The 12,397-nt window shown below is 49.7% G+C and overlaps 1 protein-coding gene across 1 annotated transcript; it reads left to right on the top strand.

Annotated features, from left to right (window-relative positions):
- The first annotated feature begins 146 nt into the window (after positions 1-146).
- DUSP1 (dual specificity phosphatase 1) lies at positions 147-3,248 on the top strand. Its single transcript, XM_011370975.1, has 4 exons — positions 147-766; positions 1,034-1,179; positions 1,537-1,756; positions 2,185-3,248. The coding sequence occupies exons 1-4, from the start codon at positions 400-402 to the stop codon at positions 2,553-2,555; spliced, it is 1,104 nt and encodes a 367-aa protein (XP_011369277.1). The 5' UTR covers positions 147-399; the 3' UTR covers positions 2,556-3,248.
- The last annotated feature ends 9,149 nt before the right edge of the window (positions 3,249-12,397 follow it).

The following is a 12,397-nucleotide window of genomic DNA, read 5'->3' as shown; positions in this document are numbered from 1 at the left end:
CCGGTGACGTCTTCGCCTCTGGCTCTGCCGGCGCCAAGCCGGGCAGGGCGGGTGACGTCACCGCCCGGTCACGTGACCGCCATTCAAACAAACAACTCCCCTCCCCCTGAGCGCCCGCCCTGCCCCGCCCCTGGAGGGCCACATATAAACGCACTCCCCGGGGCAGAGCTCGCTGCGAAGGACACCGGGGCGGAACGTGCGACGCGGGCCGCAGGGACAGTCAGGGGAGCAGCAAGAAAACCCGCACCACAGCCCCTCGCTCAGTCCAAAAGCAGTTTGGGTTCCGCGCAAAGAAAGTCACCGGGGTCGGGCTCTTCCTAGAAAGCCGCTTCCCTGCCCTTGGCTTCGGAGGACAAAGAACACAGGAGTACTTGCACGCTGGGGGCGCTGGGGCCGGCCATGGTCTTGGAGGTGGGCTCGCTGGACGCCGGAGGCCTGCGGGCGCTGCTGCGGGAGCGCGCGGCGCAGTGCCTGCTGCTGGACTGCCGCTCCTTCTTCGCTTTCAACGCCGGCCACATCGCCGGCTCGGTCAACGTGCGCTTCAGCACCATCGTGCGGCGCCGCGCCAAGGGCGCCATGGGCCTGGAGCACATCGTGCCCAACGCCGAGCTGCGCGGCCGCCTGCTGGCCGGCGCCTACCACGCCGTGGTGCTGCTGGACGAGCGCAGCGCCGCTCTGGACGCTGCCAAGCGCGACGGCACCCTGGCGCTGGCCGCCGGCGCGCTCTGCCGCGAGGCGCGCGCCACGCAAGTCTTCTTCCTCAAAGGTACGCCCTTGGGGAAGCTCCGGGCGGGCCGCACGCCCCCCAGCGCCTTGCCGGGGGCACGCCTGGCCCTCGGTCCCTGCCCCATCTGGAGCGCCGGGGCGCCGGAGTCGTATTCCGGGGACTTGTCATTGGCTTTGTTTGTTTGGCTCCGGGAACAAAGACTCCCTGGTGAAACTTCCAGCCCTGGTGGGTGGGGGAGCTGCGTTGAAGGTGCTCTGTCCCAGCGGTACTAATGGAAAAAAAAAAAAATCTCTTTGTTATTCCCAGGAGGATATGAAGCTTTTTCGGCTTCCTGCCCGGAGCTGTGCAGCAAACAGTCGACCCCCATGGGGCTCAGCCTTCCTCTGAGTACTAGCGTCCCTGACAGCGCCGAATCGGGGTGCAGTTCCTGCAGCACCCCGCTCTACGATCAGGTTAGTAGGGAGCCGTACCAGAGGGGAGAAGGAACAGCTGGTAAAGGCCTGGGAGAAAGCGCTAGTGAGAATATAGAAAGTGACCTGCAGCTTTATTTCTAAGGGAGGGGACACGGGGATATTATTCATCCCATGGTTTAGTGGTCTGACGGAGCTGATTCTTTAACTGCTGGCACCACAGAAATGACCATTGGCCCTGTGCAGACAAATAGGTTTAGTCTCTTATTATGCTACAACAGTGCTGAGAAGTTGACCTGGTATCTGCAGCTGACTTCTCCAGCAGAGTTTTTGTAGGTGTGGGCACCAGCATTGACTCTGAGCAAAGCTTGACAAGTGCTCGATATTTCCGAATTTCAGGGTGGTCCAGTGGAGATCCTGCCCTTTCTGTACCTGGGCAGCGCCTATCATGCTTCCCGCAAGGACATGCTGGATGCCTTGGGCATCACTGCGTTGATCAACGTCTCAGCCAATTGTCCCAACCATTTTGAGGGTCATTACCAGTACAAGAGCATCCCCGTGGAGGACAACCACAAGGCGGACATCAGCTCCTGGTTCAACGAGGCAATCGACTTTATAGGTAAATAGAACGGACGCCTGGGACTTCTGCCTCCCTCCCCCATCTTAGCCACTGAGCCCAAACTCTGGCAAGAATTCGAATGACATTCTTCTGAGCCTTCTTCCAGACGTTAAATATCAGTCTGGTTTGGGCAACATCTCTGCAAACTGTAAATTCGATGTCCTGCTTTACAGATTAGTAAACTGATTTTCAGGAAGTCGAATCGATTTGCCCAACGTCCATCTTTTTACTGGATACTCGGTCTGGGTTTAAAAGCCCTCTGTTCTTTGCATGACACCCACACTGCCTCCGTGAACAGTGTCCGTGTGATGGCACGAAGTGACATTGGCCATCTCTGCACAGGCCACACGTGACATTTCTTAGACACTGTATGCCTGGGGTTGGGGCCGTTCTGAGCTCTCAGTAACCAGCCGCCCTTTGTTTTCCAGACTCCATCAAGAATGCCGGAGGAAGGGTATTCGTCCACTGCCAGGCGGGCATTTCCCGCTCGGCCACCATCTGCCTCGCTTACCTCATGCGGACTAACCGAGTCAAGCTGGACGAGGCCTTTGAATTCGTGAAGCAGAGGAGAAGCATCATCTCCCCGAACTTCAGCTTCATGGGCCAGCTGCTGCAGTTTGAGTCCCAGGTCCTGGCCCCACACTGCTCGGCAGAGGCGGGGAGCCCCGCCATGTCCGTGCTGGACCGCGGCACCTCCACCACCACCGTCTTCAACTTCCCGGTCTCCATCCCCGTCCACTCCACGAACAGTGCGTTGAGCTACCTTCAGAGCCCCATCACGACCTCTCCCAGCTGCTGAAAGGCCACGGGAGGCGACCTTCCCCACCCACCAGGACTCCAGGCCCCTTCCCGAGGGGAGAAATGCAATAACTCCAGGGAGGGGGTTCGCGAGGGCTGGTCCTTATTTATTGAATCTCACCCGAGTTCCACTGGGTTCCCAAGCACTCACAGTGATGACTCAGCGTCAAGGTGTTTGCTGAATTCAGCACGTTCGGGACCAATATGTAATGGGTACATCAAGTCCCCCTGACAGAAAGGGGCAGAAAAGAAGGGACTCTGTGTGAGCCCGTTTCTTTTTGCTTGCCCCCGTTTTTTTTTGTTTTTTTTTGTTTTTTTTTTTGTAGAAACTCTTCATGCTTGACATACCTACCAGTATTATTACCATTCCTGACGACACATACATATGAAAATGTACCTTATTTATTTTTGTGTAGGTTTACCTTCACAAACGTCGGCGTCGACTCCTAGAAGAACCAAATACCTCAACTTTTGTGTTTTGAGTACTGTAATACTCTGTAAATATATCCTAAGCAGATTTGTTTTCAGCACTGATGGAAAGCACCGGTGTTGGTTTTTTTTTTAGTTGCCAACAGTTGTATGTTTGCTGATTATTTATGACCCGAAATAATATATTTCTTCTTCTGAGAAGACATTTTGTTACATAAGGATGACTTTTTTATACAACAGAATAAATTATGGCATTTCTATTAAACTCCATGCTTTATTTCTTGGGCAGCTCCCTCACCCCTGTGCCACCAGAGGAATAGCAGAGGATTGAGCAAGGGCCACCAGAATGTGTGTTGGGATCTGATGCTATACTCTGGTGGCCCCTCCGTCCCACAAGGTGGTGGAGTTTGCTAGGGGGGTAGACAACCAAGTGTTTCCCCCATGTATCTCCTACCATGTCACCCAGGGGGCCTGTGTCCCCAGAGCCAAAGCTGGAAAGGAATGGCCATGTACTTGGGTTTGCCTTTCTTCATTCATTACCTTCCCCAGGATAATAGAAAAAGCTAATTGTGAGGATGAGGTTTTTCCAAAACTTGGCATAAATGTGTTCCTCGTACATGCAAAGCAGTGTGTGTTCCCCGCCCGCAAAACCTCTCGGCTTTTGTGAACATGCTGAGACCCAGCACGGCTGAGCGGTGGGGACGGGAGAACCGGGCCCACCTGCTTTTCGAATCCTGTGTGCTTTGCACTGGGCTGTCTCGCGTGTTCTCTTTTTGCTTTTGAAAAGACCTTGATTTTTGGTGTGTGTGAAAGTAATAACCTGGATGGCTAAAAACCCAAGCACTATACGCAAATACAACATCCACAAGTCACCTGAAACCCTCCCCTGACCTTTATGAATATTTTGGAGCATATCCAAGCCGGCACCTCTGCCTATGTACACAGCATTTTTGGAAGCTGCCTCCAGGTCACTTGCTGCTCTGATTTCATAGTTTTGTTGAAGTAGAGAGACAGTTACATCTAATTTGCTCTATGGCAATAGTCTGGGTCTTTACTCTCTCTTGCCAAACAGGCCAAAACGGAGAAGGTGTCATTGACCAACAACCCACGATTCAGTCTATAATGTTGCAATAAATAACAGTGGAACTCTAAGGGTTACTGACCCCTTAGCTCCTGCCCCCGTGACTTGTTTCTGGACCAGGTATTGTAGGAAGCAGGAAAAAAAAAAAAAAAAACATCCTTCTTGACTTCTCCAGTAGCACTCAGTAATGGTCCTTGTCCAAGGCCTTGATACAGAATTAGTGTCCTTGACCTGTCTTCCCTGGTTCACCATCTGCCATCTGACTCCCAGGGCCTAAAAGATCCCTGTATTCTAAGCTCTAAGAACTAACCCTGGGCTGGCAAGCACATTTCCTCCGTTGGGCTTCTGATTGCAAGCGTGTTCCTGCCTTTCAAAACAAACCGTACCCAGTGTTTTTATCAAACCCTAGAAATTTACTATTGCCAATATCTCCCTTCGTGGAAATGTACTAGTGGCTTCACGTCCATGGCTGACTTCCCCATGGGCTCGGGCCATTCCTTTCTGTTTGGCTGGCCCTGGCTGGACCAAAATTAATCTCCAGTGCGATCCACGCAGTGGAAAAATACAGCGGCTGCCTAAGGGAGCCTCCAGTGAAAACAATTCACTCACTTCTGGCACAAGCCACTCCACCTCCCGCCAGCCAGGGAGAGCCAGCATGATAGTCTCCTTCTTGTGGGGGATGGGGTGGGGGAGGTTACGATGAAGAGAAAGATACTGAAGCTATTAAAATGTTTGATTCTCAGTGGAAGATTGAAGTAGAGACAACTCAATCGTTTAATACTGATGATGTGGTAATAGCAGCTGTCAATTTCAGAGCTGGCACCGTGTGCCAACCGCTGTGCTGACTGCTTTGCATGCCTTGGCGTTAAACTTTTTACAGCAACACCTATTGTACAGAGGAGGAAACTGAGGCTCAGAGAGGTCTAATTCTAGTTCAAGGTCATATGGCAAGTAAAGGACATTGGAGAGTCTGGAACCTGGGTCTGTAAGAAGCGTGGGGACCAAAGTCCTACTTGAGTCCAAAACATAGCTTGAGCGAGTGGGGAAAAGATGAGCTTTGTAGCCAACCGGGCGTCGCCATGGTCTTACCACATAATTTTGGAGCGGAAAGTTATTTATCCATTGGGGCCTCAGTTTTCACATCTGGAGGAGATGGGTTCATGAATGTCAGCACCTGGCAGGGAGTGGGCCCTGGAGAAACACTTAGACTCTTTCCTCCTCTCCTAGTGACCGCTGCCGTTCTCCGTCTCAGTTTTCCCAGCCATAAAATGACCAATTTGCACTGGATCTAATGGGTAAGGCTCCTCCCAGCACTCGAATTCTAAAACGAAGAAAATGCATCGATGCCTACGGTGTGCTTTTTGTGGTTTCCAGGTACCCATTATCCCATTAGGATACTTCTAACTCCAACCGCCTCCACAGCATCCTCTCCTTTCCTTGGAAATTTACAAATCATAGCTAATTTGCCTTGAACTTGCAGCCTCCGGCGTCCATTTCCCGCCCTCCCTCCCACGCCCATCGAGGGATGCCATCGTGTGTGTGTACACCTTTAAGATTATATAAATCTGTGATCATACAGTGGCCTCCATCCCCATGGTAACGCGGAGGAGTTCCCCTTTTGTGAGGAAAGCTGTCATGTCACTTCCTGCTGCTGACAAATCAGTTTAGGAGATTAAAATGCAGGGGGGCGGGGTGCGGGAGGCGGCCGTGAGAAGCGCTGGCCGCGGCGGTTTCTGGTTGCCATACACAGATGCAAACAAAGCCCGGGCCACGCGGGGTGGCCCCGCCCAGCGCCGGCCGCCTCGCTTTCCCACACCTCCCCTGCCGGCCCGGTGCATCCAGGTCACTCCGGGCTGTTTTTCTCCGCAGGTCGCATTCTGGGGAGCAGGTGGGAGGGCTGCCCACCTTTGGGGACTTCCCTGGAGCTCTGCAGGCCAAGCCCATTTGGAGAGCAGCCTCTGGGGCCAACGCGAGCGTCTGCTTCTCTTTCCTCCCGAGGACAAAGGGTTCCTAGTTGCTAGCACCACCGTGGACAAAACCTCTCTGCTGAGGAAAATACCGTAAAACCACTTTTTTCTTGACTGGCCTTTTAAGCTAAGCAGCAGGTCCGTTCATTCATTCATTCACTCATTCATCAAATATTTAGTGACTCTTTAGGCCCAGCGATACTTGGGTACAAGACAAAGTTTCACCTCTCAAGTAGCTACCAATGAAGCGGGAGGGGGGGTAATTAATTAAGAAATAAGATAAGGGCGAAGGCTACGAAGGCGGGATGGTAAAGGGGCGGGGCTCCTTTGGATTTTGGTGGTCAGGGAGGCTAAGCTAAGCTCTGAATGATACAACCCAGTTGTCCATTGGAGAGATGAGGTGGGAAGATGGTTCGAGGCCAGGAGGGCGGCACAGACCTGAGGTGTGGGAGGGATCTTCCTTAACTGATGGATAGAGCGTTTGATGGATCACGTAGACCTAAGTTCAAGTCCTGATTCTGCCACTTATTACCTGTGTGATTTACTGTGGGTAAGTTACTAAACTCTTTAAACCTGTTTCATGGGCCAATAACCCCCGACTTTCAAAGGCTCTTTAAGGATTAAATGAAAGGCGGTCACCTCTGGGAACATCAGAGAGGCTTGGGAAAGGCTCATTGTTCTCTCATGCCTCAGCTGGTCCCCATTCTGTCCCCATTCTGTCACTTGAGCGACGGAGCTCGTCCACAGAGTGCCTAGGTGAAGGGAAACGGAGAAGTGGGTCGTCTCGCCCCCTCCTGGCGCATGGCCCAGGCCTGCGTTCTTTCGTTTGGGGACAGTTCTTGCTTAGAGACCACCAGCCCTGAGCCACTGACTGTGGGCAAGGTGTGCCTTTTCCTGGCTCTCTGTTTTCTCATCTCTAAGAAGCACCTGAAGTGACTGGCATCTGTCCTCCTCTCTGGCCCAGCTGTCAGCTTTAAGCCCCCTCCTTACCCAAACCTGGGGAGACTCTGGAATTCCTAGGGTTCATTTGGGCTGGTTGGGGAAGACAGAGGGGAGGGAAACAGACACTTTCTGGGAAGAGACAGAAAAGGGTCCTGGAATTTTGGGAGGTGGGTTAGCGTAATGGAGACATAATGGTCCCGCAGAAATGGGTCCTCCTCGATGTCCTGCCCGGGGTGGGGGCATCACACACTCCTGTACCCCAGCCCACCCTGGGCAATCCTCTGTCGTGTACCACACTGCAAAGTATGAGTTTAAAAGCTTCATCCAGGCCGCCACCAATGGACACTTGAGGCTGGCTGCCTCCTCCTGCATTCTTTGTATGTTCATTCATTATTCGTTCATTCGACAAACACGTACCATTGATTTGCAGCACACTCAATATTTATCTCTCGCGGCCTTTCCCTCTCCTCTCTCCTCTCTCTCTCTGTGAACTTGTCGCACTCTCCAGACCACGCTCACTCGGGCATATAATCCAAGGCTCTCCAGGAAGAGGCCGCTGCCTTCATTTCGGCATCGTTCCCCCTGTCCCCACGGCTTAAATAACCTCCCCCAAGATCAAACAGCGTCCCAAGCACATCTAACTCCTTCCCTCTGCTCTAATCCAAGGGTTGGAAATCCAGCCACCTCGTGGGCCAGGCAAGGCACATAATTGAGAATCGGGCCACTGGAGACTGCGGTGACTGGGGAAGTTCAATGCTTTGCACCCCAAGGAAAGCTGCCAGTCAAGATGGAAATGTAGGCCCCGCGTTGCCAGATCTTCCTGTTTTTAGAAGAAGCCAGGAATTTGTATCTTTATATAAAATCTACTGATGTCAGAAACTTCATATGGCCCAAACAAAATAATCTGCAGCCTGGCTGTGACCTAGCCCATTGGCCGTGAGTGTGCGACTGCCGCTAGCCGCCTGTTTGTGAGTCTCTCAAGGTCGACATCCTCCCTTATGCATCTCTGGGCCCCTGGGACTCAGCTCAAGGCTGAGTGAGCAGCAGGCACCGCTACATGTCTTCTGAATAAAGGAGTGAGTGACAATTATCCCCCAGAAGGTGCTCGGTAGCTGCTAAAATAATGCAAAAAAAATTCTGGGCTATTGTTCCAAGTACCTGGAACAAAATTGATAGACAGCTACTATCTATATGACCTTGAGTGGATTAAATCTCTCAAAGCCTCGGTCTTCACATCTTTAAAAAGGAAGCGATGAAAGTATTTGCTTCACATGGCAGTCAAGATTAAACAAAATAATTTACATAAAATGTTTTGCATGGTAGTCCACATACAGTAAACAATAAATGATTTTAACCATCATCGTTATCATCATTACCATCAAGGAAAGATGAAAAGAGGAACATAGATTGACAGCTATCAAATTTTAATCTCTAGCCCAGACCTCTCCCCTAACCACAGACTTGTATATCCAATAGCCTCCTTTACTTAGCAAGTAGACGGAATTCCAGCTTTGGCAATTCCAAAAACAGACCGTTGATTCGCACCAAACCAGCTCCCATGGTCTACCCTCCCTTGTTAATGGCCACTTCATTCTTCCGTTAGCTCAGTTAAATTTGGACACAGCCTCGACCCCTCTTATTTTCTTATAACCTATATTTAATTCATCTGCAAGTTGAAACAGGTCCATATTCAAAACGTAACCATTTTCAACCTACTTCTCATCGCTTCCCAAACTCCCTCTCTGGTCCAGCTACCATCCTCTGCTGCCTGTGTCACTGCAGTAGCCTCATGGCTGTTCTCCCTGCTTCTGCATCGTCTCTCACAGTCTATCTGCAGCCACTTTTCTGCCCCATTAGACTCCTGAGTCTTTTAAAAGCTCTGCTCCACCTCTTAGCCAAAGCTATCCTTTTAGCGTTGCATACAGTACGTATCTTAAGACAAATTCAGTTTTCGCTTCCCCACAAATGTTTTGATTTACTTACATTATTGAAAAATGTTTTTACTCGCTAAATAATTCAGTTTTAACTTTATTTTTTTTTTCACCTCTTTGAAGATACATTCCATGGTCTTCTGACTCATTGTATCTTATGAGATGTTGGCTAATTAACTTAGTGTTGTCCCTTTAAAGGTAATCTGTCTTTTTCTCTGGCTGCTTTGAATTTTCTTTGTCTTTCTTTTTTCCTTAGCAATTTTAGTATAAAGTCTCTGTAGTTTTTTTCCTATACTTATATGGTTTGTGAGTTGTGGTGCTTTCGAATTTGTGGTTTGATGTCTTCCATTTGTCTTAAAAAATTCTCAATTCTTTCTCCATTTCTATTCTTTAGCATATTAAACATAGCTATTTTAATGTCTATGACCATTAACTATCTGGCTCTTCTTGTGTTTACATCCATTGCTTATTGTTTCTCTCTCTCTCTCTCTCTCTCTCTCTTTAAATTATGTTTTAGTCCCTCATATGCCTGGTTATTTTTGATTGAATATCAAGCACTATGTATGAAAAATATTAGAAATAATTTGGCTTAAGGTGGTGTTATCCTCTTTTAGAGAGGGTTTACTTTCTTGCAGGTGGCTGGGGGACCTAGGAATTTCAGATCACCTCAATCCAACTAGAGCTCGAGATGGTTTGACAGGACTTGACATTCAGCTTTAGGCCCTGTGATGATGGCTTCATTCTTATTCTAAGGGTGTATGCTTTAGGGGAGTTAGCTAAAAGTGTGGGGCATTTAGCAGTCTCCCAGCCTGGATTACTTTTTTGAGCACCCCAAAAACCTAAGAATGTACCAGATTCCTCTTGGTGTGCCCTGAACTCTACTTTCTGTCTCCTATTTCAGATGCCCTTCAGATACCCAAAAGTCAGGCACCCTCCGGGGAAAACGGGCCCCAAATACTGTGCTCTTCCCTCCAAATTTTCTTCTTTCAGTTCTTTCTTTCAGATCTGGATCCCATAAATCCTCACTCCCTTTTAGTGCTCAAATGTCTTCCAACTGAAATATTTTAAAATATTTCAATTTTCCTAGTTTACAGCAGTAGGCTGGTTCTGAATTATGTGGTCTGCCATAACCGGAAGGGAGTTAGACTTTTAAAAACCAAGAACGAAACTTCTCACGCATCAGGTGATTTTTTTCTGCTCTACTCAAAACCTTCCCATGGTTCCCATCTCATTCAGAAGAAAGGCCACGTCCTGACACAGGCTGCCAACGTGACACGGCTTGTCGGACTGAGATGTCTCTGTCCGCATCTTCTGCCAATCTTCCCTCTCATTCGTGTCTTCCAGCCAGGCTGGCCCCATCGCTTTTTCTAGCGCAAGCAAGTTCTCCCTTGCTTCAGGGACCCCTGCTCTTCCCTCCATCTGGACCGACTTACATCAGGTCTCTGTTCAAAAGTCATCTTATCGGTGGGCCACCCTACCCCAACCCAGTCCCACATTTCTCTCTCTGCTTTATTTCTCAACATAGCACTTATCGCCACCTAATTGTTATTTATTTGTGTGTGGTCTATCTCGCTACTAGCATGTAAAGCCTCGAGGGCAGGGACCTCACCTGTCTTGTTCACTGGAGGATCTCCTGCTCTTAGGACAGTTCCTGGCATGTAGTGGGTACTCAATACATGGGACAAATCAATGAAAGAACTTTAAAGATGTTGAACAATTCCCTCTCTTTTTGGGGGTGGGTCCTGGGCCCAAGCTAGAGGGAAGTGATTCTTTTCTGCTCAACCAACCTCTTTCCCTTCCACATAAGGCAATTGCCCTTGGAAATGTTCCAGTAACATGGTGGTGTGTAAATTAAATGTATAAAAGCGCTTTGTAAGCAGGAAGCATCATGAAGGTCTTGGCTATCCAAGACCTGCGATCCTGAGGCTCGGTTCTTGGGGCAAGGATGGTGATCTTAGCAAAGATGATGGTGGGAAAATCTGCTCAGGGACTCCACTCTGAACCCCATCCTCCCACCACTTCCCCCTAAGTTTCCTCCCTCCTGTTTGAAGGAGAATTCCCCACGGCGTGTGCCTCTAACGAGGAGAATGGGGCAGTTGGTGATTCATGGGGAAGTCTGTAGGACCACTTGGGGCTCATGACTCACAGCTTCTCATCTATTAGGAGGGTTAGCTAGCTGTGCTGAACCTCCTGGAAATGTCCTTTGTTGAGGTCTGTATGACCATTGGGGATTATTCCCTATGAGCGCTCTCAACGGCACTTTCCTGGCACTCGTCACTGTGTAGTTCTATGTCTGTTGCTCAATAAGAATCTACGAGAGGGAAAAAGGAAGGGAGACTGGAAGTGAGGCCGTGGGGAGGGCAGAAGGAGGCAGGGGAGAGGGCATCTGCCCCCCACCACCAGACCGTGGGCCACTGAGGGCGGGATCATGCTTTTTCCATTTCTGTGTCCCCAGCTTCCAATTCACGGCTTGGCATATAGTTGAGGGAGTGAATGGTTGAATAAATGAAGACATATTTGGCGGGGTCGTGAGGGACCTCATTCTAGGATTGCCAGCCTGACAGAGCCTCACGGTGGCGATGGTGGTGGGGAAGTTGTCAGCTACAGCCGGGTTGGGGTTTGGTGTCCACTGTGGGTGACACTGAAGAGGCAAAGGCAGATAGATGGTCATGGTTGAGACAGATGCTCCAGCCCACAGTCCAATCATGAACCCAGCCGCTAATGAGCTCTAACTCGTGCCAAGCCCTGCGCTGGACACTGGACACACAGGAATGGAGAAGCCGTGGCCCCTGACCCTGGCCTGTCCCAGCACATGGTGGCGACGGACGGGCTGACCCATGACTTGAGCACAGTGATCTGTGAGGCCGGCGAGGTGTGGGCAAGGGGGTGGGGCGATTCAGGTAGATATGGGTAGAGGAAAAACAAAGTGGAAAGCATTTCTGGAAAAGGTGACCCTTGAGCCCTAGAAGTCTTGCACAAGAAGGACTCCTGTCCCCAGGGTGACGAGGAATGGTCTGAAGCTAATTTATTGTTAATAGATTTTATGGAAGGACGAAAGGCCCCAGGATTTGTCGTAGGCTCGATCTACTCTCCAGTACTGAATAATATTCCTTTATCTGGATGTAACACAGATTATCTATTCACCTACTCAGGGACACCTTGGTTGTTTCCAAATTTGGGCAATTATGAAATAAAGCGTCTGTAAGCATCCATGAGCAGGTTTTTGTGTGGACATAAGTTTTCAGCTTCTTTGGTTAAATAATGAGGAGCACAATTGCCCAATTGTGATGTAAGACTATATTTAGTTTTGTAAGATACTGACGAAACGTCTTCCAGAGCGGCTGTGCCATTTTGGATTCCCACCCGCAGTGAATGACAGACAGTTCCTGTTGCTCCACATCCTCACCAGCATTTGATAATGTCAGTGTTTTCGCCACACTAATAGGTATGTAACAGTCTCTCGTTTTCATTTGTATCTAATGACATATGATGT

The sequence above is a fragment of the Pteropus vampyrus genome, unplaced genomic scaffold, assembly GCF_000151845.1.
Source record: "Pteropus vampyrus isolate Shadow unplaced genomic scaffold, Pvam_2.0 Scaffold179, whole genome shotgun sequence".
Classification (NCBI taxonomy): domain Eukaryota; kingdom Metazoa; phylum Chordata; class Mammalia; order Chiroptera; family Pteropodidae; genus Pteropus; species Pteropus vampyrus.
Note: the sequence above shows the minus strand (reverse complement) of the source record. Positions and strands in the feature narration are given on the sequence as shown.

Coding starts and splice junctions, on each gene's coding strand:
- DUSP1 (XM_011370975.1), top strand. CDS start 400: ATGGTCTTGGAGGTGGGCTCGCTGGACGCCGGAGGCCTGCGGGCGCTG. Junction 767..1,033: donor GCAAGTCTTCTTCCTCAAAG/GTACGCCCTTGG, acceptor TGTTATTCCCAG/GAGGATATGAAGCTTTTTCG. Junction 1,757..2,184: donor CGAGGCAATCGACTTTATAG/GTAAATAGAACG, acceptor TTTGTTTTCCAG/ACTCCATCAAGAATGCCGGA.